The sequence below is a fragment of the Vidua macroura genome, chromosome 3 (assembly GCF_024509145.1).
Source record: "Vidua macroura isolate BioBank_ID:100142 chromosome 3, ASM2450914v1, whole genome shotgun sequence".
NCBI classification, from domain to species: domain Eukaryota; kingdom Metazoa; phylum Chordata; class Aves; order Passeriformes; family Viduidae; genus Vidua; species Vidua macroura.
The window spans coordinates 60,909,278-60,935,030 of NC_071573.1; the positions used below are offsets into that span (position 1 = coordinate 60,909,278).

Sequence of the window (25,753 nt, forward strand, 5' to 3'; positions counted from 1 at the left end):
AAGGCAGTTCGAAAAGATACTTTCAAAAATGTATAGATAAATAACCAAAAAAACATCCACTAACCACATCAGAGAGGAGGAAGAACAAAGGGATATGACATCTGAGAATCCTGTGACTGTGTAATGGAAAAATTGCAACTTTTGGAAGCTCTAATTTGCTAAACAGTAACAGGATGATATTTATGGTTCTTCATTCTCAATTTAACATACTATATTATTTGTACATCCCTTACTGAAACAGCCTGGATTCACCCCACACTGTAAATATTTTTAAAATAATAAAATTTCAACTTGGGAAATGTTTCCCATTTACTCAGTCGTTGTCTCTCTGTCCCCTCCATTCCATTCTCCTGTGCTAATATCAACTACTCTCTAGGATGGGATATCCATATTTCTGTATTATACTTCAGATAGATGTCCAACAAAGCATCTATAGAAACACTAAATAGAAGCAGCAAGTTGTCATTCGGGAATACGTCAATTGGAATTTCCTTTCTAGTGTTGCTCCAAGCCAACAAGCAAATCCTTACCCTTACCAACCAAGCAGAACAAGAACACCCAAGCCATAATAAAATCAGTGGCCTCATATTTCAAAAGGTTCAAAAGTTATTGCTTTATACATATCTGTCTGTAACATTCTGGAAACTGGACAGCAAGCCAAGGAATCCTCAAAGGAAAAAAATATAGAGTAACTGAATCTACCAATTGTGACAAAAAAGTAATGTACAGCAAATCTTATCTCAGCACACCCTGGTGAAATGAAGTTACAGATTGCTAATGTTTATTTCAGCATGCTCACCATGGCAACTGAAATAACTGCATATTTAGGTTTACAAGATTTCCTATTTTTTTTTCCAGCTTGGATCTGTTTTCTTATGAACAACAATTTAGAAGAACCATCTGCACACATCCCTCAATTGAAAGAATAAAATCAATTTCACAAAACATACCTATGATGGCCGATATGTCTTGCTCTTTTGATGTGTCCAACTCCCTTACATCCTGCTGTGGGACACCCTCCATGCTCTAAAGCTTCAACCAGTTCCAAGGGACCTGCATGCCAGGTGAAATTACAAATGAGACTTAAGAAAATTATCTAATATTTAAAAGCTATATAAATATGCACGAATACCAGCGCATTGTAGCAAGCATGAAGAAATAAGTAAACAGAAATACTTTAATAATACATTCTGTAAAAGCATGATGGAGATTTAAACAACGTAATCCACTAGAGAAATAATTTTATTCTGTGCAAATACATCTCTACAACAGAACTACATTTATATAAAGAACATAAATCTCGGAGGAGATGCATGACATCAAATTTCTCTTCTACTATCTACATTTAGTTGAAACCTGGTTGTTTTATAAGAGCACAGAAAAATTAAGTTATCCTATCCCTGTTCCTAAAGAGAGGGATGTGTTTGTAATGTGTACTGTCCTTACACATTTTTTTAGCTGAAGTTTTCCAGTAAAAAAAATGTGAAAACAAAAGCTGAAAATACTACTAAAAAGAACAAGCCATCAGGAGATTTTTGACTTTTTCACGTCTCTGAATTTATGTGTCTACTTGATTTTCATCAACCTGTAACAATGATGCCTGCAGAGACATTAAAGGATGCATGCCAAAGGAGATTTGAGGCCCAAACGAACATAATACATAACCCACAGTTTCACAGCAAGTGAGAGACAGCCATGCTCCAGTACATAACACTGGGAACACCTGCTGTGTCTCTGCAGGAATGCACTGTCCCCCTCTAGTAACCAGTTCTTCCTGAACATCACATGAACTTGTATCTTCCCCTACAGATAACAATGCAGACATGAAAAGGTCTATTTAAATATTTTTTCCAGATGAAAGATTCTTGCTCGCAGATGGATAATGAAAGATAGAATTATTATGTATCATTAGAGCAGTCTAAAAGCTTTTTTACCAAGTGTTCCAGCCATGCAAAAATTACAAAACTATCTACACTGAAGTCCAAAGACTTCTATAGCCTTTAATGACTGTAATTGGTGAGAGAACAGGGAATTTTTTCCTTCTCTACCTTTATACAGAAATCATGCTTATAATGTAGCAAGTTGATTCAGAGGAGGAGTTATTTGAATAGGGATGTTTCTGTAAAGAGAAGTCTTGCTTCACTGACGTTCTGATTTTCAAAAAAATAACTCCCTATAACTATTCTCTCTTCACTTAAAAATTTTGAACTCTTTAAAAATGTAATTTAAAAGAGCTACAACTAGTTGTCCATGTTTACGTGAGAAGCTGCTGTTTGCATCACTGTGAAACAATGTTAAAATCAACACCAATACTTGGCTCTTAATTCCCTAACTGCTATCAGAAAGGTCATAATCCTTCATGATGACTTAATTACATCTGAAAACAGTATGAATATATGAATACTGGGAACTGCTATAGACTAATATTGGTAACATTGCACAGCATTCACACAAAGCTGCCAACGTGAAAGGCAGGGATCTGGACCTCAACGTTGAAAGTCCTATCATACAGACTGAGACAGAAACTGTCTTGCAAAATATTTTTTTCCTTCCTCGTGAAACCCCTCCAGAAGTCTGGAAATGCCTTTTAACTTACCTGGAAACAATATTAACATTTTAAAAATATTCGACATGGTAATAAAACGAAGTCATATTGTTGGATTAATATTTTATTCAGTAATCATTCTATTTTATAAGTATTTGTGTAGATTGTTACTTTTTTCCTATTTAATGGATGGTCAACTTCCTCTCCTGTCATATCATCCATCTTAATTTTTGTAGCTTAACAGAAATTTACTTCTGCCAGTCACATCCTAAAAGGGATGAGCAGTACCTCCTAAGCCACCAGCTAGAGGAGATGACATGTTACATGTGCTGGGCACCTGTACCTTGTTTCTTTTAATGTCTCAAAAAAAAAAAAGAATTTACATATTTTATACTCCCACCTAGGCTAAGATTTTTATTTATAAATCAATCTTACATAATAGAAATGTTGTAACCTTATTCGGCTCTTCTGCCATATGATACAATTTTTATTTATGTGGTCACAGACTACTTATCCCACTGGGCTGCTCATTCAGCCCACAGGACAGCACATCTCAGATTAAGAAGCAGACATGCAGCATCCTGTCTTCTCCTCATTATTCACTTTGTGCTTTGGCACTTATGGCACTCTATTCAGATTCTGAAGGCAGAATGATTAACTTCCTAACAGGCAGTCATCACTGTACTGCTGGAGTGCTCAGAAAACTAATGAATATACTCTGATCACACCCTAGATAGGGAATAATTTCTTCTTGGCATTTAGAGACATTGAATTGAGGTATTGTGATTTTTCAGGTAACACATTCACACTGTGTGTGACTTATCTCAGTTATTTTACATTAATTTTTTTCCTGAGTACTTGGCATTGCTCAGCATTTCTTATTTTCCAAGCACAGTTGTTTCTGACCTCGTTACAGCTGTGAATACTCAGCACTTGTGCAAACCATACCTCAAAGTCACTACATAACCCAGTCTCAGAGAAGAGCACTCACTTAAAAACTCATCTGTTCAAAGTTTGGCTAAAGTGATCTCACTGTCATTATCCAGAAACACAGTGGACTAGGCAGGGATATATTTACCAAAAAGTCTCTTCTCCCTGCAACCTCTCCCACTTCTTCAACAAGTAAAACAAAATCCCCAGAGAGGACAAGCTGGTAAATCCAGTGTTATTACTGGTACCATGCTTCTGTTAGATTTATTTTCAAAGTGGGCACAATTAATCCCTCTTTGCTCAGCTGAAGAAGAAAAGGAAGTTCATTGTTTTTGAGGATTTGCCACAGCATTTGAAAGCAGTGCCTTCTCAGTGCACTCTGGACTCCTTTGAGCCAAAAAACAGAGTAACCATCAAGAGAGATGTGAACAAAGGATCTTAAGAGTGATACCCTACACCCCTACTGAGTGCCACAGCAGTTTCAGTGCTGGCTTTGAGAGGGCCAGGATTTTACACAGCAGATCTTTTACATCACTTTATGGTTTTCACTGTGGTTCTTGTATTTCCATTGCAGTAAGGGTCAATAAAGCCACCTACTAAAAAGTGATTAATTACTGACTGTTGATTTTGCACTTAATGTCACATTTGCAATTATTTTGCATATCCTAGTGGCTTCTTTTCTTTGAATGGCACTGCCAGGGAAAAATGATAGCACAGCACACATGCCTTTTACCATCATTACATTACAGTGTGGTTTCCCTTACTAAGTGGGGGCTGAAGAGGGTGTCCAGTTTTTGTACACCAGCCTGCAGGATGGATATCAGGGCTGTCAACATCAGTCCAATAATCATAAATACTATCCCAGCCATCAAAATGAACCTAAAATACAAAAAGGAGAATAGTGCATTTTAGATCAGGAAAATTCTCCATAAAATCAGTTTACCTGAGTAGTCTTTAGAAATGACATGTCCAGTAGAGAAGTCACCTTCAGAGAACTATTTAAGTTACACAGAAAATACATGTACTTCACATTCTGGACTCAGGCATACTCTCACTAAAATAAACAGTAAACAACCATATGTCAAATGGTTGTTTACTGTGTTGTCAGGCTCAAATCCCAGAAATAATGCAGTTCTCACATTAGTTCTCACATTAATACTTAAATTGAAGCATGAATTTCTGCCTTTTTCATCTCTCAAAAAACACACAAAAATCCAAATGTTTTTAAATCTCTTGTTTGAACTGGATTTAGGAAGAGCAGAGCAGTAAAGCAAAGGACTACAAAAAATGGAATTTATCTATAAAAGACAAACAATCCCCCCATCATATAAGCAAGAGTTTTTCTAAAATCAGGCTATACAAGATTAAGAGTTGAAACTGAAGAGAAAATGAATCATGTGACTTCGCAGGATAGCACCATATGGGTTATGCACACATTTTTTCACATGAAAGCCAAATATCTTCAAATCTTGCATGACCTCTGTACCAGTAAATTCCTCTGATCTCTCACACACCTAGGTGTGGATGCACGTACACACAGACACACACAAACCAAGCTCTTTCAACAGACACTACAGTCAAATTACTGCCTTAGAAGTTACAAATCCTGTCATTTAAGACATTAGACTGGGGAGTGGGATTTTTCTTTATTTTGGGATGGACTTTTTTTTGTTTCCTTTTTTTTTTTTTATTTTGCATGTCCGACTTGAAGTACAAAATGTGTAGGTGTGAAGATACTAGTTCTGATGACTTCCTACCAGCAGTTAATTCAGATGATTCAAAATGAAACATCAGCATCTCCTACTTGAAATAACAGGTACGCCTAGTAAATCTGTACAAACTGCAAACATACACATCCTTCATTTTCAATTGGGTATCTGGTATATGTTAGCCCTTCTAACACTTAAGGCCTTCAGAGTGGAAGCTGGTTTCGTACAATGAAATTAATTCAAGTACACAACTTCTGCAAAACACATTAAAAATACCTTAACTTAGCTTAATCCAATACAAAGCCCATAATTAACAGAAACTTCAGAATTGCAGAAATCACTGAGAAAGGACAAAAGATCAGGGCTCTTTCATATCTCACATATATCTCTCTTTTCCCCTTAGGAACTTATAGAGATGAATTCAATTAACCTAAACCAAATATTTTACGGTCCCTAATACAAATATCAAAGCAGCCCTCTGACACTTGATATTAAATAATCACATTTCTTGATAGAATAGACAATTGTCTCCTATCAACTATTCCTGAAGCAATTTTCCAATATATTCAACTCTGCTCTCTAACTACCCACCTCAGCACAACTATCTAAGAGGACAATAAAGCAACCCATTCCAAAGGAATTATACATATATCAATCAGTGAAATGCAAGAGCAAAAGCTTAGCAGGACAGAGCAATACCACTAATTTCTTTCTATGGTTAATTTTACAACTACAGGATTTTAGTTTTACAAAGCCCTCATCATTCATTTAAGTAGGATAGTACAATAAGACAGAGAAACTTACTTTTATTCTATAGTCATCAGTATCTACAATGGTTGCTACTCTGATAAATACTGGATTTCTCTTGTCAACCACTTCAAGTTTCATATTTTTCTGAAAGCCATGAGAAGGTTTCTAGAAAAGAACAACAATACTATGTGAAACAACAAAACCTCAAAATCTGATGCAGCTATAAAATATATATAATCCATCAAAAACTTTACACCTTTATTTTTTCAAATCTGCCCTCCCTCTACTAGAAATTCAAGTATAAAAACATAATTCAAACTAGTGTTGTCAATATAGTGAAACAAAGTAACCACTTTGGGATTCCTGGAGTGGACTGGATTAAGCCATCCAAGTATGTAAATGGGTATATTTGGTTTGAATCAGGTTTTTTTTTCCTAAATTCTCTAGAAAAGTTTTCCTAGAGGTTTTGGCCAACAGTTTCATTACAGCATTTAATAAAGCATTACATACCAGCTGCCTGAAATGTCTATGAAATTGTCTACAGGAGACATATTTGTGTTTTCTGGTATGTATTTTTGTTTCATGAATCAAACCCTTTTTCAGTCTCCTACTGAAAACATAACTAATTCACAGCATAACAGTAACAAACAGGACCAAATGCCTGGGTTTGTAATACTATTTTGATAAAATTAGTGTCTTTGGTAGGAGTATCAGATTTTGTGTTTGCCATCTGTAGTTATGAAAAATAAAGCAAAATTATTTCCATTTTAAAGGAACATATTCACAAGACAAGTTATGAGGTTTATTCTAGTTTCAGTGAAAATAATGTATCTGTCACTCTAGGACTTTGCAGAGTTGGTGTTTTTCCTTCAGCTGCAGCTTAAGAACTCAATTTTCTCCCATAATACAATACAAAACAGTGTTACTATCTCAGATATAACCAAATAACTTCCTAATCCTAGCTCAGGGTATTTGTGCTGAGAATGTAAGATTGAGAAACCTTACTAAGACAGACACACCATGGGGTGACAAACTGCAGGTCATGAATAACCTCTGGTAATCTACTGACCCCAGGAACTGCTATAAACACCACATTTTGCCTTTTGTTAATCCAGCTCTTAGCGAAGTTGAGAATTAGTGTCTCTAGTAAGAAAAACTGAGGCAAACATGCTTCAGTGTGCTGTGAGAGAAGGGCTGGGAGATACTGGCCACCCAATGCTGGCTCCCAACAGCAATCCAAGATGGACAGAGGGATGGAGCACCTCTCCTGTGAGGAAAGCCTGAGAGAATTGGGTTTTTCCAGCCTAGAAAAGAGACGGTTTAGGGTGATCAAATTACAGCCTTCCAGTACCTGAAGGGAGCCTACAAGATGGAGAGGGGCCTTTGTACAAGGGCATGTAGTGACAGGACAAGAGGAAATTATTTCAAACTAAAAGAGAGTAGGTTTAGATTAGATATTAGGAAATAATACTTTAGTGTGAGGATGATGGGGCACTTGAAGAGGTTGCCTAGAAATGTGGATGTCCAACCCCTTGAAGTGTTCCAGGCCAGGCTGGATGGAGCTCTGAGCAACCTGGTCTAGTGGAAGGTGTCCCTGTCCATGGCAGGGGGATTGGAACCAGATGATATTTAAGGTCCCTTCCAGCTCAAGCCATTATGTGATTCCTTTTTGCAGTAGTGACCATCACTGAAATCTTAAGAGCTCAAAAAGATGATCACTGAAAGAAACTAGCAAGTACAAAGATAAAAGAAAAAGATGCTGCTCACAAGCACCATAGTTAAGCTGGGGAGCTGCCTATGGATGCTGCCCACATGCCCTAGCTGCAAGTTTGCAGAAGAAAAAGTCTGCTAAAGGGCACTGAAAACAAGCCCAAGACAATTGACTAGATGGACAAGAAGACTAATCTCTTACATTCATTTTTACACTGTATCTATTGCACCATATAAAATGTACAGAAATACAAATCTTCAAAATATGTTATCATTACTCAGTACCTATCTCATTATTTGTAATAAGTAGGCAGTAATTTTCCATAGCAAATTACACTCATTAGTAATACATTTGTAGCATTTAATCCCATTTATAATAATTAAAATAATACATTAATAGTTATTTATAATAATCTAATTTCTAACACTAAACTGCAAACTTGCATAAAAATAAACCACCTATATGCAACTAATTAATTGGATACATCTGGAAGCATAGGAACACCATATATGTATTATCTTCTTAAACAAATTTATTACATGAACTTAAAAGCATGAAAGAAATTTAAGCATTTTCTCACCACTTTAAAAGCCCTTGCAGGTGCAGGTAATGAACTGGTTTCTTCCAAATACTTCTCCCAAGAAAAATGCTTAGCATGTGGATAATCTGGCACATAAGAAACATGAGCAAAATTAAACACAGCAGTGCAAAAAAATGAAGTTAATGTCTAATTTACAGTGTGCCTAGCACTTTAACAATACTGTTTTGATTTATACATTGGACTTATAAAATAATTGCAAGAAAGGCTCTTCTAAATTGTCTGATAAATTCACCATACAGGTTAAAAGAGTCAACAATCCTCTCATACACACTATTGAGTAACTACTGTACACAATTGCTTTGGATATGAGGATATTCTGTGATTCCCTCTGCAATATAAATAATGTGGACTGGAAAAATCTGTCCACTTAACTGAGGAAATGATTTCAAGTAATGAACAGTCATTCACTGGTAAACAATCTAATCAGTGATAGCTTTGTACCACAGCTGAGCACATCTGACTACTTGTTAGTCTTTTAGTGAGCAATTTTTTACTAAGTTTCTAACAAAATAGCCTGGACATTTATGAATAATCTACAGATTATTCATCAAACATCATCAAAGAAGATGTTGCCTTTCTCAGAAAATGCCATGTTTATAAACATTCTAGGGAAGAAACACAAAGACAACTTGGCTGTTAAACAAAAGGCAGTGCCTGTCCTTCAACTTTACTCTGCACCAGAAGTTTAACTTGAAGTTTAAATGTTAGTATTCATAAGCTAGAAGAGAACAAAACCAATTCTAATTTATTTTACAAGGGATTCACTGAGTGATAGGCTGCAATTAACTTCCTGGCAGACAGACTGCTTACGACTTTTCAAGATTGCTGGCTATTAGAATTTTTGTCTAAGTCGGTTTTAACCAATTAAAACTGTCCATGTTCGCAGACCCCAGATGCCAGTTTCTGCAACAGGGCATTTAGGTCATCCAGCCATACACAACAGTCCTGAAAAACATCTCAAGTTTCACAATAATGAATACACTTCCTTCCTTCTTTATCATCTCTCTCATAGCATTTTCCTTAATTTCAAAGGCTCCTTACAAGTTTGATTCTTTAATCATGTTAATACAATTTTTTCATGAATCCATTACCTTGCACACTCAGTCCACATTAAGATATTTCTCTTATGCAATGATCTCACACATCTGGAATTTGTTTTATCAGCATTTTCAGAATGTGAGTCTTGCAGTACTTGTCAGCCATTCAGCCAAAATTACAAACTTGTTCAGATTTCAAGGGATATCTTATGAGTAGATATCTCTTTACTAAATCAGTATATATTTGCATACTTAATGCCAAACATCTATTATACTTCTATTTTCAATATATTAAGTCCTGTAAAAAAAAATTACAGCTCTGCAAATATCAATTCCTGATTACAGAAAGAAAAAAAATTCAGGAGAGGTACCAGAAACCATATTGTAAATTTTAACGATGCTAGTTGACTATAGCCACCTTAAATCTTTCAGACATGTAACAATTTACAAACCTGGTGGGGTGATGAGAGTTCTTTTATGTTCTTTACACCATCCAACAGGATGAATATGTGGGCTAGCTGCCTCACACCTGGAGGAAGGGGAGAAAAAAAGGGCCTGAAAATGCAGCACTTCAGACATCCTATTATGCTTACAAACCAAGACCTACAAGAGAGACTTAAATTCCTAACAACCCACAACACCTTCAACTTAAACTGCAAACATAACCTGAAGACACAAACACATCTAACACAGACTTTTACCACCTATACAAGCATAAGGCCTTATTTACAATTCTGCTGAAAGATCAAGAAAATCAAGTCCTTTAAATTAGTGGTAGATCTCTTTTGAGAAGCTATGATGCTGGATCTGAAAAATTCCCAACCAGAGATTCTTGGCTAGTTGCAAGAACACCATAATCTCCATCAAAGATGGAGTCTTGCAATGCCAAGACCAAAATTTGAAACCAAAAACTTAAAGATCTTGATTAATGGTCTAGGTTGCACCTGGAAGCAGAGGAGAAAATCATGCATAACTGCAATGCAATACCAATAGCAAGCAAAAATTCAGAACTGGATCCTGAATGGCTTAAACAGAGCTATAAACATGTTACTGTAACCCAGCACCACATAAGGAAAGTCAGTCTGGGAGAAACTCTGAAAAAAAAACCCAAACCAAACAAACAAAACAACAACAAAAAACAAAACAAACAAACAAAAAATAACAACAAACAAACAAACAACTAAAAAAAAAAAAAAAACAACACCAAAAAACAACAAAAGAAGCATTTTAGGCCCCAAACTACATGAAAGAATTAGTGATCCAAGACTGCAAACTGCTCTTAAAAAACAGATCAAACTCTCTTACTCAAAGGGTTAACAACTTCCCATATTTTCTGTAAAGTTCATCCTATTCTGCACTACTGCTGTTGCCTATGGCATGGTAAAAGACCCACAGAAGACTAACAGAGGCAGGGTGAGCTACATGTGCTGGCATGTGTCAAGCAGTGAGAGATGCTCTCACTGTGCTCGCTGGGTCAGTTGCATTGTGCACAGACCAAATCAGAAGTGAGTCCTGGCTATCAAGTCCTCTTACAAAAACAAATAAAAGAGACACACACTGTAAAGAAACTGATCTAAAAGCAGACAAGATAAAACCTGTTTAAGTCTTCTGTAATATTAAATTATTATATATAGAACTATTTATCTTTATTACATATTAGGATATTTTTTCATAACATAACACATTTTGCACAATAAAACACAGTGTACATAATATATAATGCATATACTACAATTATTATATTCATACTCAATATTATTAGTGAAAGCAAAAAGTAAGACTGATCTACAGGAAAAGTAAAAAGCTATCAGGCTCTGCTGTGAAACATGCACCATCCCTATGTGTGCATTGATACTTACTGAAGGTTTTTGAGTTGGCCAAACAATTGACAGTGCTTTTTTAATGAAATACATTGTATTTATGTAGCCAAGATGACTAAGAAACATGCTGCTGACACAAAAGGCCAGCATCACTCTGCATGACACTGCACTACACTGTGCAAACACATCGTTTGCCTCTATTTAGCTGAAAATTCATATATTATAGCCATATAATACCCATATACATCTGCCCTTAAGGACCTTGCTTCTCTTAGGAGCCTATCCCACCTAAGTTCTTCTTTAGTTAAATAAATTCAGTTTCACAGTGCACCATCTCTCTCCTCCACTATTTCCTATCCCTATATGTGTTTCAGTAGCTGACATCAAATATTTCCAGCTATGCCCCACCTCTCTCTTCTGGAGAGCCCCACCAGCATTTCCATCTCTCCAGTGGCCACAAGCTCAGTGTCCCACTCACTGCAAGGACTCAGCAAGGCCAAAAAAGTGAAACCTGAGTAAGATGAAGTAGCTAAGGCCTTCACTCCCAGTTCCCCAGGGAGAGATCAAGAAACCAACCTTAAGCAGCCAAGCAATTGTCTAGATTCAAACACCATGTCTGCCTCTTGTGTTTTCTAAACACTTCTCAAATACTTAATGAGAAAAGAAGAAACAGAGAGCAACCATGCATGAAGACACATACTTCATATAATAATAACTGAGCAAAACACAAACCACTCATGATCTAGTTTCTATTTAATCCCTCTCTGAAGTCAATGTCTCCATCATTAGGCTGGAGAATAACAGGTAATCTCTCCATTGTACCTCAATCCGAGTTTCTAATGCAAAATACCGAACAGTGTGGGGCTGCTCTCTATGAGTGTTATAAAATAATCATTATCTGTATCTACCCAGAAAGTATTAGCATGCTGGAAGTTCAAATTAATTAGGTTCCCTTAATTAATATACTTCTAAAATATCATATGCTGATAATGTGCAATACCTAAAAGGGTGCAATGAACCATGCATGAGAGAAGAAGAAACTAAAGGTAAATTATGCAGGCACTCCATAGTCTTAAGATTCAAAACACCAGGTCTGCAGATCTGGGACACAAACATACTTTAGGGATGGCAAAAGGAAATACAACACAGAAAAGATTGTAGACTGGACCCTGAGCTATACCACTTTGCAGTTTTCAACCTTCACTGCATAAAAGAAAAATGAAGGAGTACATCATACTTGAAATACTTGGAATAACCTTCTTCTTTTTTCATCAGAAAAGTATTTTACATGATGTCTAAAACTTAGTATGGATAATCTTCAACAACAGAAATGCAGGCTGGGGTGCTCCAGAACATGGTCTCACAACAAGGACTCCTCTAGCCTTCTACCGAAACAGAGTGAAGCACTAATGATGAAAAATACTGGCCAACATAACATCATTATCTTGTGGCTATATATATGAAACAATTCTGCTAGTATTTCTTTGTAATGATGCCAATCAGATAATGCCAAGCAGATAAAACCTACCCTAGACAGACTCTGTAATGGCTCTGACAATAACCAAGGATTTGAATTCAGTTCATGAATACCAACTTTTTGTCCTTCTACAATATATAAAGCTATACTGTATGTATTTATTATTCATAGTATCACACCAGGTACTCTCTAAAGTACTCTCGCTGAAGTTGCCATCAATAAAAGGAAGCAAAGGAAGCAAGAGACCTTTTGTGATAATTTAGCACTGTTAAAACTCAGCACCTGATTTCTAGAAATGTTTTGCCTCCAAAAAATAAGAAAAAAACAGCGAGTTCTTCATGCTTCCTCTGGCCTCTTCCTTTCTCTTTACAGTAACTCTGAAGAAAAGCTAACAAGAACATGGGGCAGCACTCCTCTCTTTGATCCCTCTCACACTGGGAGTTTTACATGTATGAGGTATACTTCTGCACTGGAAAGACATATCCTCTTACTTCCTAAAATGTTTTGAAGTAAAGTTCACAAATTATTTTCAAAACTCTCGCAAGTTAAATTTGGGAACAAGTCCCGTGGTCAGGATCACTATGGTATTATCAGTATTATACTTAAAATAATCAAGCAGATGTGTAAAACCACTTATCAGGACAAACCTTCTAAATGCATTTGGTTTGGTTTGATTTCTCAAGCATAATCTGAACATTCATTTTAATAAAACTCTGAAAAGTGAATGCCACTGCACACACTTCTTGCCTTGAAGATTCAAGAAGAAGCAAATGACCAAGGAATGTTGCAATGAAAGATGCATTCCTAGAAGATGCTCTGACATTACAGTGAGCATGGAACACAAAGCAACCTGTGATTCAACAGCATTGCAAAACAGCACTATGAAACATCTACAAACTTTGATTTGCTTTAAAAGAAAAACCCAGTCATTACAGATAAGCCTATGAGCAGCTTCTGCAACTGCAGTGGACTCAGGAAAAAGAAAGATCCCTGTTCCAGCAAAATCAGATCACACAGACCATCTTCACCTACTGATTTCACACAGCCTTTTAGCTTCTAACAGTTAATTTAATAATAGAAAGTAGAGATCAGTAAAAGTCACACAATTTAACGTAAAACTATTATGCTTTAATGTGTGTTATTCAATGGATATACATCTAGTTTGGAAGAACAACAATAGTCCATCAGACAAAGCCCCAAAGAGTTGTCAACTGGAATGTTAAAGGCTGTGCTGACCTTTCACAATCAATTTGCCACATCCCACAGCTTTTTATCTCCTTTGTTCCAAAACACAAGGCAGATCACCCAGCTCACATGCTTCATAAAACACGATGATCCATGAATTGTGAGGATGCTTACTAGGCCAAAAAAGGTTACCAACACTAGCAGGAGCAGAAGGATTTTGCACCTCCAAACCTACCTACCCCCTGGACCACAGCAGAGCACCAACATTACCTTCTGCAGAGCAGTAGAGTCGTGACAAATGCACGCTCGACTAACAAAACAAGATTACAATGTCCACACAATTCATGTCACTTGTGAACCATTCTTTCTGTTGTGTGAGAACATGCAGACAGAAAAAGAAATCTAATATCCATACTGGAAACTGAAGCTAATCCAGAAAGCTGAAATGGAGCCAAAAGCAGCAGAGTGCACCAGCTGAACCTGTAAGAGAGCCACACAGAGGGACAGAACAAGTGACAGCTTGCTGAGTTGTGGACATCTTAACTACAGAAAAAAAACATCAAAGCAGGGAAGAACTACATCATGTAAATGGCCAGGAAATAGTTCCACAATAAGGAAAACCAAGGGCAGCTGACATTCCTGGTGTGTGCACAACTTTGCCTGAAAGGAACACGTGTAAGGTTCAACAGTCCTTAACTCACAGCAGGAGGGCACATCCCAGTGGGGGAGACAGGCATGGAAGACAACTTAGTATTGTTCTACTGATCACTTTCACCTGTCCTGCTAATTTTTCCCAAAAATCTGTTTCACATATACAGCTCATCCTAACTACATCAAGAGAGATGGATGATAATGCTTGCTGCTGAAAAAATTAATACTCAATTATTTCAGCAAACTATTTTCTTAAACAGGTTTCCACCTGATACTCTGGACATCTGGACAACCATTTTAAATTAAATGGTCAGCATTGTCTTTACAATAAGTGCATGTGTTACAATAATTTTCTGTTTTGAAATTATTTCTGGTTTTCCCTTTTGGGAAACAAACCTCTTAATATTTTGATATTCATTTTAATAAGTGTAGATACAGTCTGTCACAAAAATGTTACCTATCAAAAACCACTCATACACCCATAAATAATAATGTGCCCTCAAGAACGCTACTTATACAAGTTCTTGATTGTGATATGTCAGTCACCCAACAGAGAGAAAAAAAAGAAGAAAACTATAAAAACTATCCTGCAGCCCCATCTAGTGCATAATTGAGAATACTTCATCACTGACAAGTATAAAGCTGGTATTATTTTAGGTCAGGGCTTCTCGAAAGGTAATCCAGGAGGTTATAGCATGCATCCAGAGGTGGCATGGCACTATCATAAAACACTACCATATTTTCTATTTAAAGTCTGATAAGAAAGCTGCATGGTGATTCACAGGAAATTTAGCATCAGATAATGGTTCATTCTATTTAAATAATTAAACGCATGCACTGTGACTCATGATTTTTAAAGGTTGTTTTATCTTTTTTTTAATATAACCCCTTCAAAAAGATGGTTCCTTTCAAAGAGAGAGTGGAGCAAAGTTAATTATCTCAAAAATGAAACACGCAGAGTGCAACTTTTAAGGACTTGGCTGCTAGGAAAGTAGTAAATACTGATGGAGAACAGGGCTGGCCTCTTAGTCTCACAACGAAGTCCAGTCTGTTCCAAAAATCAAAAGCTATTTTATTTTCACAGCAGGCTTCAGAAATCATTTTCTATGCAAGACAGACAGGAACAGAGCAGCGAGTGGCACACGGGCCATTGTATTTTAACACACTCCTGGTACGCTGATCCCAAAATCTACCTGTACAACCTGCTCTGCAGGGGAAGTCCAGACCAAGCCAAAGATGAGTGAGGGCACCCAGAGGCCTCTGATGCAGCAAGTCTGGGATGCAGTATGTCCAGCACAGCCATTGCACCACTTCTCCTGTGGGCAAACAGCAACAAGCTGGCACAAGCTTCACCTCTTTCATGAGCTCTGGCTGTGTTTCCATTTGGTCACAAAAAAATTAGGAAGATAAGGCAACATCAATCTGTGTGTAAGCAAATCTGATGTAAGGGAACAGAAGAATATAGGATGGACCTGTAGTTAATTCATAGTTCTGACATACTGAAAGATTCCCCACTCCATTTCCAGGTTCAGACAATGGTAAGAAAATGGAGAAGTTCCACTGAACGAGAATGCCTTCAGCTTTCAAAGCAATATTATGTCTCATCAAAAGAGATGGAACAGATGGAAAGGACCTGGAGGCTTATGTTGGATAGGTCAAACTTCTTCATTAAGTAAAATCTTGAATTTGACAATTTTGTTCACTTTTGTCCAATCTAAAAGCCACTATCAAAAGAAAATTTAATAGGATTTATAATACACTGAAAGTAGCATGACCATGCATTAAAGAGCTGCTGTAATGACTAATTCTAGCCAGGGTACTTAGTTTCAACCAAAAATGTATTTTCTAATGCTCAGAAAGAAAGTAAGGAAGAGTATCTTCAGGCTGAAAGCCTGAAGCCTAAAAACCCTTAGGCAATCGTAATGGGTTTCTGTTGCCTGAAGTCAGTAATATCAGTCAACTGTCTTTTAGGTATCCAAAAATAGGAAAGGGTTTTTTTAACCTCAGTGAGAAAGTTCAGTCTACTCCAAATAAAACACAAAAGGTATACAGAGAAACAAGGTACTTCTTTGAAAATAACCAACATACACAAAATAAGTAATTTCACCTTCATCATTATTCTGAGATTGAAACTTACATGCAGGCACAAGGAAACTGTGAGGCTCACTTATGGGAATCTCAGAAAACCTTTTTGTTTTTAGTCAGAGACAGCAGTTGGTAGACATGAAATGTATACACCTAAGATATTTTAAGGTCCTTACAAACCTGATATCTAAAATTAAAAATGTGAGTGGGATGCATTCAGGTTACATTTTCAGGCTCTCTTTTGGTCAGACACTCCACTGCTATTTTCATTTGCCACTTTTTTCTCTCATTTTCTTTCTTTCTTTCCTTCTTTCCCTACTCACTATTCTCAATGCAATGCTGAGAGATAGGCCACATTACCGAGAATTTAATTTCCATGTACAGTACTTCCAGGAGCATCTTCTTGCTGCTTCCAGAAAGGTATTTCACAATTTCACCAAAAAAACAAAACTTAAGCTTGATGTCAGTGTAAACACAGCTCAAATGATTTCTGAAAACCTATAGGAAAACCTATAAGCTTTCCACTTCAAATTTTCTTCATCCTTTTAGGAGGGTTTTATGTCATGGATTCTACATATAAAATTCAGAAAAACCACTTCAGGATACTATAACTTTAACTAATACTATAAATGTAAAGCTTGGTTATGTACTTGAAAACTGCTTCTCCCTCCTCTGAAAAGACCAGTGGACAAAGTTCCTGTTGACATTGGAATATTAACAACTCTGAAATTCAGTTTATGTCTGCTATATAGAGTGCAGTATTTTAGAAAGATGCCTATGCTACCTCTGAACAAACTATGGGTTATATTGCACTGTGTTTTCCCTAAAAACTTTGCCTAACTGCCATTTTAATTATTAATTAATGTCATAGCTATTATGAGTGAACAGTTAAGTGCCAAGATATTCAGACTAAGTTTCCCCAGTCCCCAGTTTCCTGATGCTTTGTAGAGAAAATATATGGTTTGTGTTACTTCTTTGTGAAAATAATTGCTAATCTTTCTGGTGTTTGACTTGTATGGTCTACTATCTTGATATTCAGTTCTTGACTTCACTTAACTCTCTGTTCACTACTGCTTCAATAATTCAGTTCTACTTCAGTTTATTCGTCACAGTGGCCACAAAATTATTATTTCAAGAGATGGACTCACAAAGTTTAGAAGTTCCTTTTATAGTTTTGTGACATTCTCACTGACGTAGTGCCAAAGTAGTCACCAAATAAAGATGAAGGAATTTTTCTTCATTTATTTTATAGGCTCAGATATACAATTAAGTTGCCACTGCCAAACCCCAGACACAAAGGGGATCCATAACAATGCTCTACCTGTTGTACAGTAACTTATTCTCCAAAGACTGTAAGGTAAACTACATTGCTCCAAATGATCTGTCAAATGAAGATCCAAGTGCACATACAAACTTGTAGTGTAACAGCCTAAATCTCCTTCACTATCTTTATGCTCCTAGTACATCCTGCTCCATCCACTGACACAGCCCCTCCATCATAAAACATGTATAAAGGTCACCTCTAACACAGGTCAGGATAGCAGGATCTCAGTTTCCACTGGAATATAGAACACAGAGGACTAAAACCAGGTTTTGCCACTATCCTGATGCTTTATAGAACACGACTACAGTTCAGTTTCAACATAAGTGGATCAAGAACCTTATGAATACATGCAGCCTTTCATTCAATTTTCATTCAATGAGTAAAACTTACTCCAAGTACACTTAGTCTCATTATCATGGTGTATATTCTCCACTGAAGAGATCAGCCTCAGAGATAATATGTAATTGAAATCAATCTACACCTCCAGATGCAGCAGCACACATGAACACTCATTTAGCACAACCTCAGCATTTTTGACGCGCAACTTGACATGGGAAAATCAATTCCTCCAGTCTGCCACTGAGACCTACTTTGGTGGCCATACTTAAAAATCCAGCAAAAGTTGGTACGGTAACTGTATCACCAGTCTGGAAAGTATCACAGAAAACAGCACTTAAAGCAAACACATTTCTGATACAACTCACTAGGATACAAAACAAAAACATCATACCAGTAGTCATAACTCTCATCCCAGTTGTCAAAATGAACCAGAAAACGGTTGTCCACCATGTCTGTTACCGTGGCAACACAAATGAAAGTCGGGTTCTTCTTGTCTACAGCTTCCAGCTTCATCCCCACTCGAAATCCCGACGGAATCACTGTCTACATAGAGGAAGACATTTATCAGAAGATAAATATTATAAATCCAGAAATCTCCCCATCATCCAAAATCACTATATTCCTGTCGTTTCCGAATTTCCCAATTAACTGTCCCAACAGAGCGGCAGCAGCCTAATTAGCTAACATGAGAGATGCTCAAACACCAAGACTTTTGGTTTATGAAAGAAAAAAAGTCCTAAACATGCTGCTAAAATGAAATGTATTTGTTTTAGCTGTCTTAGATATTCCCTCTGTTCCACAAGATTATGGTGCAAGACAGAGTACAAATAACAAATCTTTAATTTAAGAATGCATCAGAAGTTTAAACAGATAAGTAGAAGAGTAATGAACTGGAACTGCAGAGGTTAGCTGTGCAGTGGAGAATGTTAGAATGTTATTCTTTCTGCTGTAAACACTTTTGTTTTAAATTTCAGACTCAAGTCTGCAATCACTGAAATGTGCCATGAGTCTCTACCACACACATGAGCATACTCACAACTACACCATTAGTAACAAGTGAGTACTTACTGCATTCTGGTTTTCAAACAGTGATTTAGGAGCAGCTTGAGCCTTGCATGCCTTTAAGTAGGAGGGCCAGCTGAATTCTTCTTCCTTATATCCTAAATGAGAGTTGTAAAAGAAGGGCAAGAAATGATGAGACACAGGGCACACGTATCAGTAAGAGACCAATTTTATACTTCTGTTTCTTCCCTTTGAATGAACATCTCCAAGAAGCACAGGCTAAAAGTCACCTCTTTGTCTCTCCCCAAGAAAACCTCATCTTACTACCACCTGTCTGCCTCACAGGTACTACCTAATTTCCCTTTGCTGGTCTCAGTGACACGCACACAGAGCCAACAAGTGTTCTCCAGCTGCTTTTCAGTCTGTTGCTTTTACTTCAGAATCAGAAAAAAGACCTACGGGTCCCAAAGTTCTTCCCACCATGCCAGTCAGTCCAAGAAAAAAAATATCCTTCCTCCTCCAGACTTTGCCGTATTACATCATCAGACTATCACTAATACAGCATTATCACTACTAGCTTTAAAACACCCCCCCTAGGTTATACCAAACAGTTACACTACCAATGCCTCAGGACCCCTTCTCAATTTACAGCGTAAACTTTCCCCTGTATGGACATTATACATTTTTTATTCTCTGTATACAACACTTGAAATGAAATCTGTATTTCTGTTAATGTTTAGTTTCTTAGGGGAAAAAAATACAAATAATTCATAATATGTTGAACTGCATAAAATAATCTTCCAAATACCATTTGTAGTTCTAATCTAAAAAACAATTCTAGGAGTTGGAAGCAAATAGGTTTCCTCCTTCATTTTTCTGTTATGTAACAGTTGTAGAAACATCTATTTTAGTCAATATGTTAAAACCCAGTAAATTAAGACCAAAACCACAACAAATTTCAGCGAGTGACTGCCTTTACTGAAATGTGTCACCTCATAACTACTTGAAGTATTACTCAAATATGCCAGAGACAACTGCTTTGTTTAACCCGAGATTCTCATATTATCCCAGGAACCGCAAATTTAAAACCCTTCACCTTCTCTGGACGGGGCTTTTTCACTTTTCACTTTAAATAGTAGTCAACATAAATTAACCTACAAGTTCAAAGAAAAATACTTTCCTTATACTCCAGTTGTCTCGTCTTGATACAGCACAGCTGTGTATCAAGCTTTGAAACCATTTTTATGTTGTATGTATATTGTATTTCAAATGTATGTATGCTATATTTCAAATGCTGTACCATTTGAAGCCATTTTAAAGCAATACAGTATTTAGGCTTTTCATTTTCGCTTTGTAATTCTAGAGAGAGTATTCAAACCTAAGTCCAAACTCACAGCAGACAATAAAAAACTCCACCTACTGCATAAGTGAAGGGATCAGTTAATGGGACTAGGACAAAGCCCATGGGAAAAAAATGGTTTTAGTAGACTGTGAAGCGGTTTCTGGGCAGTGTGGGTCTTCCTGTCACCAAATGAGAAAGGGACATCTTAACCTCCTAACTCATCTCTCATAACAAGACCAAAGGTCAATTTGATTTATTCACTGCAGACATAGATCAGTCAATGCAATTTTTGCATGCATATATATACATGTACATCCATCCTCATGCTGCAGATTTTGCCTGTGTGAGATAAAAAAGTGGCCTCCTCTACACAAAATGAATAGTGTCCTGAACGCCATATTTTTAAATTTCTGTGAAACCCAGTTCAATTTTGCCTCTTAGCTCTCCTATACCTGCTGGAAGCCCAGCAGAAGCTGCCTGTTGCCTCTGCTGCTGTGGGGGTGGGAGACATCCCATCACAAGACCTGTCCTGCCCAGCAGCACTAAGAGTTACCCATCCTTTCCGTTTTAATAAACATGGATAGAAATACATTTCAGAAAACATCTAGAATAATATTCTTCCTGTCTCATGTCCCTCGCTCCCCACCCCCTGCCCCCCCCCAAGGCAGGCCACCAGGTTCCAAATTGCTTAGGGTTTATACCATGAAGGTCATAAATTTGTATTTTATCTGGAAAATTAAAGGCTACTAACACAAACTTTTGAGTTCTTCTCTGGGGCGCTATTTTATATAAATACTGTGTCCTACGTCATAACTCTCATTGGCTTTAGCATCTGTAAAATTTGCAATGGGCACTACAGAAATCATTATTAAAATGTCATAACACAGAAAATACAACCAATCTGTCCACCCCAATTAAAACAGAACCTACAACTGGCATATTATCCTTCCCCTTGGAAAAGCAGAACCCTACAAAATTCTTCCAGAGACAATCATTCATGGTCAACAAAAGCTTTCTAAACCAGGCATGTAAGATGTAAAAAGTGACAAATCCTCGTCATAGATACAAAACTTACTAAGCACACTGTAATAACATCAGGAAGGTTGTAACTGGGAACTACCCATTTGCTACACACAAGTTATTACATCAGTGAAGGCCAACCTTCTATGAAATTCTTATTTATGTTCAAGAAATTGCTATTGCTACATGGCCAGTTATGCCAGTGTACCAAGGCAAGTAGCACCCTGTAGCCAGAGTGGAGCTTGCAGAGGACTCAGAAGAGCAGCTCATGTCTCTCAAGGCCCACACAAAGAAATTCCATCCTCTCACACACTGGCAGGCCCCCTGCCCCTACACTTCCAGTGGCTTTACTCTCACCTTCCACACCTGAGCCCTCATTTCTACAGTTCTATAATTCTCTGGAAGCACATCCTCTTGAATTTGTGCATGTCCTCATTTTCCAGCCCTTCTAAATCACATTATACTACCCTCATTGTGTATGCCAAAATGGCACAATCATTTATTTCTCACTTTCCAGACTTCAGGACTTGCTCCCTTCATCCCCACATACTCCCTTCATATTCCAAAAGGACCGCATTTATCTATTTTTCATAGTACAGTTCAGTGCAGATGCCCTCCAACTGCCAAAATAAGTTACACAATGTGAAATGGAAGTAAATTATGCAAGTAAATTACACACATTTCAATACCTGTATACCATTTACATAATCCATGTACGAATTACACTTTCAGGCTTGCAATCTTACCTTTTTTTCTCCCTACTGATCTATTCATTCCTCTTTTTGTCTCTATTTCAGATTTAATCTTTGTGGAAATAGGATAGTCTTTATTAGTCTGTACAAACATTTGTACAATAACAGTGATCATTATGCAGTAGCAAAAATGTCCTAAGACCTTCCACATCCTCAGCTGCCTGTGAGACCTCAGTTTAAGCATAATTGTCACCAGTATGTTGGCATTTTTCTTGCAATAAGCTGGGGTCTAAGTTTGCTGCTCATTTTTTTTTTTCCTTATGCCTTATAGATGACTCTTATGGCCCATTTTATTTTCTTGGTTTCTCTGAATTTTCACTGAATAAAAGGGGCATGCTTTTGAACTTGAAATTTTAGGCAAGATATGTATTTAATTTGCCATTTTCAAATACCCTTGACTAAACAAATGAAAACATTTCTGCCAAAAAAAATATTACAGCATTGCACACTCTCAATCTCAGAACTGCGTAAGACATAGAGATTTAAACTAAGCAATACCTTTAGGTGGATGAAGCTTGTGACCTGTTTTTTCACACCAGCCAACAGGATGAATGTCTGAAGAATCAGCATTCACCCAGAAATCGTAACAATCTGGGTATCCATCAAAATGTAGTCTTACTCTGTAGCCACAAACCTATAAGCAAGAATTGACAGCGTATGTTTTAAGACCTTTGCCCTACACATAAACCACTTCCATTCAATATTATATATAATAACTATATATTTTCAGTCAGCTTTTTATTTCTGCCCAATCTAGCATTAGATGAATAAATTAATTTGATAAAAAGGAGACAATTAAAAAGCAAAGCTATTCTCAGTCTGAGTGCCTCCTCTTCTGGTCAAAAGAATTTAACTGAAAGCTATTGCCAGAAGCACTCAAAAACTTGACAATGGTTCAACCCAGCATCAGAGTAAAACATAAGCCCTACAGAAGAGCATGAATACACCTGATACAACCGAGGACAAAGTGTAGGTAATGAGGTTCTCAAGCTATTCTGATTAACTGATATGCAAGGGAACAGTGAACAATAAGTATGTTCAAAAGGCTCTCCAGAGAGATACTGAAAACTGTTTAAGTAAAGATGAGAAGTCAGTAGAGGTCTTCCCCAGAACTTCATTATTCCATGAAGTAATAAGTCAACCACTGAGAGGACGAGAAAAACAGGATGCAATAGTGTCTCTGTACAGAAGTTCTCCACATCTCCCTGAGTGCCAAATGCCATAAATTTACTGCAGTTATCAGTGAAAATCTCAACATCAACCCTATTTCATATTTCATTTGGACTGTGACATAGCTTCTAGTTTCCCCATTTTAATTCATAAATGAAATCCAAAAACCCATTAAAACTATGCAAAAATTAAAGTAAGACATGTTTAAAAGACAAACAAAATATGCCTGAGAAGCAGGTCCTCTATTGAAAGCAAAGAAGCTGCTCATCAGGAAAACTATTTCATGATCCACAGCAAAAAGAGAAACTGGGTTTGTATTTTATGTTAACTTGCACAGGTTGCCAATACAGGCAATTTCTGCAGCCATCAGCCTGAAAAAGTTGCAGCACAACAGCAACACAAGAAACTTTATTTTGTATCAGTGAATGAAGCAACTGCAAATGCAACTGCAAAAACTTCTTTAAAACTGCTGTGTATCAGTTGTCATGATTCTTTTCTTTAACTTTTCTTTTAAATACAAAGTACAGGATTACAGATGAAACCACACATCATCCAACTAGTCTAATACTGTTTTTGGTAGCAGTGCATGCTAAATATACGTATAGCTGCATTGACACCAGATATAGTCTTTACATGTCTATCAGGCAGAAATAATACAGCATTATTAATTTAAAAATCATCTTCCTACATAAGTTTCTGTCTGCCTGTCAGATTAGAGTGAGGGTTTTCAGCTGCTGCTCTTTCATTTCAGTCTCTACTATAACCCAGCACTGTGGCTGCTTGCTTACCTCAGCCACTGTGAGAACACAGTAGATTGACTGGTGCTCAGGATCCACACCCTCCAGCTTCATCCCTACCTTGAATCCATTCTTATTGTATGGGAAAGACTGATACTGCAATGGAAAAGAACAGTTTCAAATACTTCTGAAAGTATACCAGAGAAAGACACAATATCTTTATAAGGAATAGAACAATCATTATTTATTATTCATGTTTCTGAAGGAACTAATAAATCACTTTAAGTTTCAAGTTTTCAAAAATGTGGAGAGGAAAAGAGAAATTGATGATTGCTTGAAAAACACAATGTCTTGAAACTTGAGAATATGTAAGAAAATTAGGAAGGATTAGCAAAAGTGTCAAGGCAAAGATGACACCATTTGTCTTCAACTTTCTTCATTAATTTACAGTAAAGCATCTTAGCAATTTGATTGTTTAATTTTCAGCCTGTACAGTGACACCTTCCTGGTGGACATCATTCCTGTAATAATCACAACAATTACTCTGTTTTGCCTTTTCAGTTCCACATCTCAGGCCATAAAAGATGAACTGAAAGACAGAAATATTGAACATTGTTTGTATTGTAGAGACGGCCTATTTGCTGTCCTTTATATGCTGAGTCCAGACTATGTAGTCTTCCAGGAGAATTTTTACATTGCAGGAACATGACTACCCTTACATCATAGTACAATGAACCGAGAAGAATACCTTCCAAAAAACTGAAAGTGAAAACAAGGCTAAGCAGGATGGATCAACCACCTTTTCAACCAGCAGGCATCATCATCCCTCTGTTAAAGAGGACAGACGGGAGCAGATATTAAGGTTAAATTGGAAGAAAGATCAGAAAAATAAGTAACCAAAACTGAAGACAGTTTTCCACAGGTTAGAAAATTCACAGTAAGTTTTATGTTACAGAAAAAAACACAGGAAAAGCATCTTAAAATGTCCCCTTTTTCTTCTGTTTCTGTCTAGGAGACACATGTTCCCAAGTCAGCTGCGGCACCTCTGCAGCCAAAGGGAAGAGAAGGGTACCAAGGGAAATACTCAGAGAGGTACCACCTACTTGGAAAGAAGGGAAACCTTGTGAGACACAGCTTAGAAACCACTCTAAGTTCTAAGGAAATGGCAAGGACCTTCCATCACCCTGACCGTTCCTAACTAAGGATACGAAACAACACAGTGAAAAGTACTGCTTCTGAAAAGGTAAAATAAAAAGAAAAAAAAGAGTAATTCTCAAAATCCAAACAGAAATCAAGGATTCATGATTGGTTGTGATGTTTGGTTGGGGCTTTTTTTAACCTGTTTATGTGGCTTGCTTATTAATCTGTAAAATGGAGAAACATTACCTGGCCAATTCTGAGTGTTATTAAGAATTCTCTTTCTGCTTCAGGCTTTAAATATTGCACACTAAATCAAGCATTACCCAGGGGCTAAAAACTTTGAAAGAAAATACTAAATTAAGATGCACTGGATGAGAAAGGTACAATGTGAAGAAAACATCACATAACTCTAGACTTTAGCACCAT

The 25,753-nt window shown here is 37.0% G+C and overlaps 1 protein-coding gene across 4 annotated transcripts in view; it reads right to left on the reverse strand.

The window, feature by feature from the left end:
• L3MBTL3 (L3MBTL histone methyl-lysine binding protein 3) overlaps positions 1-25,753 on the reverse strand; it is a 77,121-nt gene that overhangs the window by 21,847 nt on the left and 29,521 nt on the right. For all 4 annotated transcript variants that reach the window (XM_053974322.1, XM_053974320.1, XM_053974323.1 and 1 more), the window contains exons 8-16: positions 24,239-24,343; positions 22,779-22,914; positions 19,233-19,324; positions 18,556-18,707; positions 9,736-9,812; positions 8,226-8,311; positions 5,989-6,099; positions 4,240-4,354; positions 951-1,053 (exon numbers count right to left, since the gene is read on the reverse strand). In XM_053974322.1, coding sequence (XP_053830297.1) covers positions 951-1,053; positions 4,240-4,354; positions 5,989-6,099; positions 8,226-8,311; positions 9,736-9,812; positions 18,556-18,707; positions 19,233-19,324; positions 22,779-22,914; positions 24,239-24,343 — 977 coding nt within the window. The remainder of the gene's footprint in view (positions 1-950; positions 1,054-4,239; positions 4,355-5,988; positions 6,100-8,225; positions 8,312-9,735; positions 9,813-18,555; positions 18,708-19,232; positions 19,325-22,778; positions 22,915-24,238; positions 24,344-25,753) is intronic.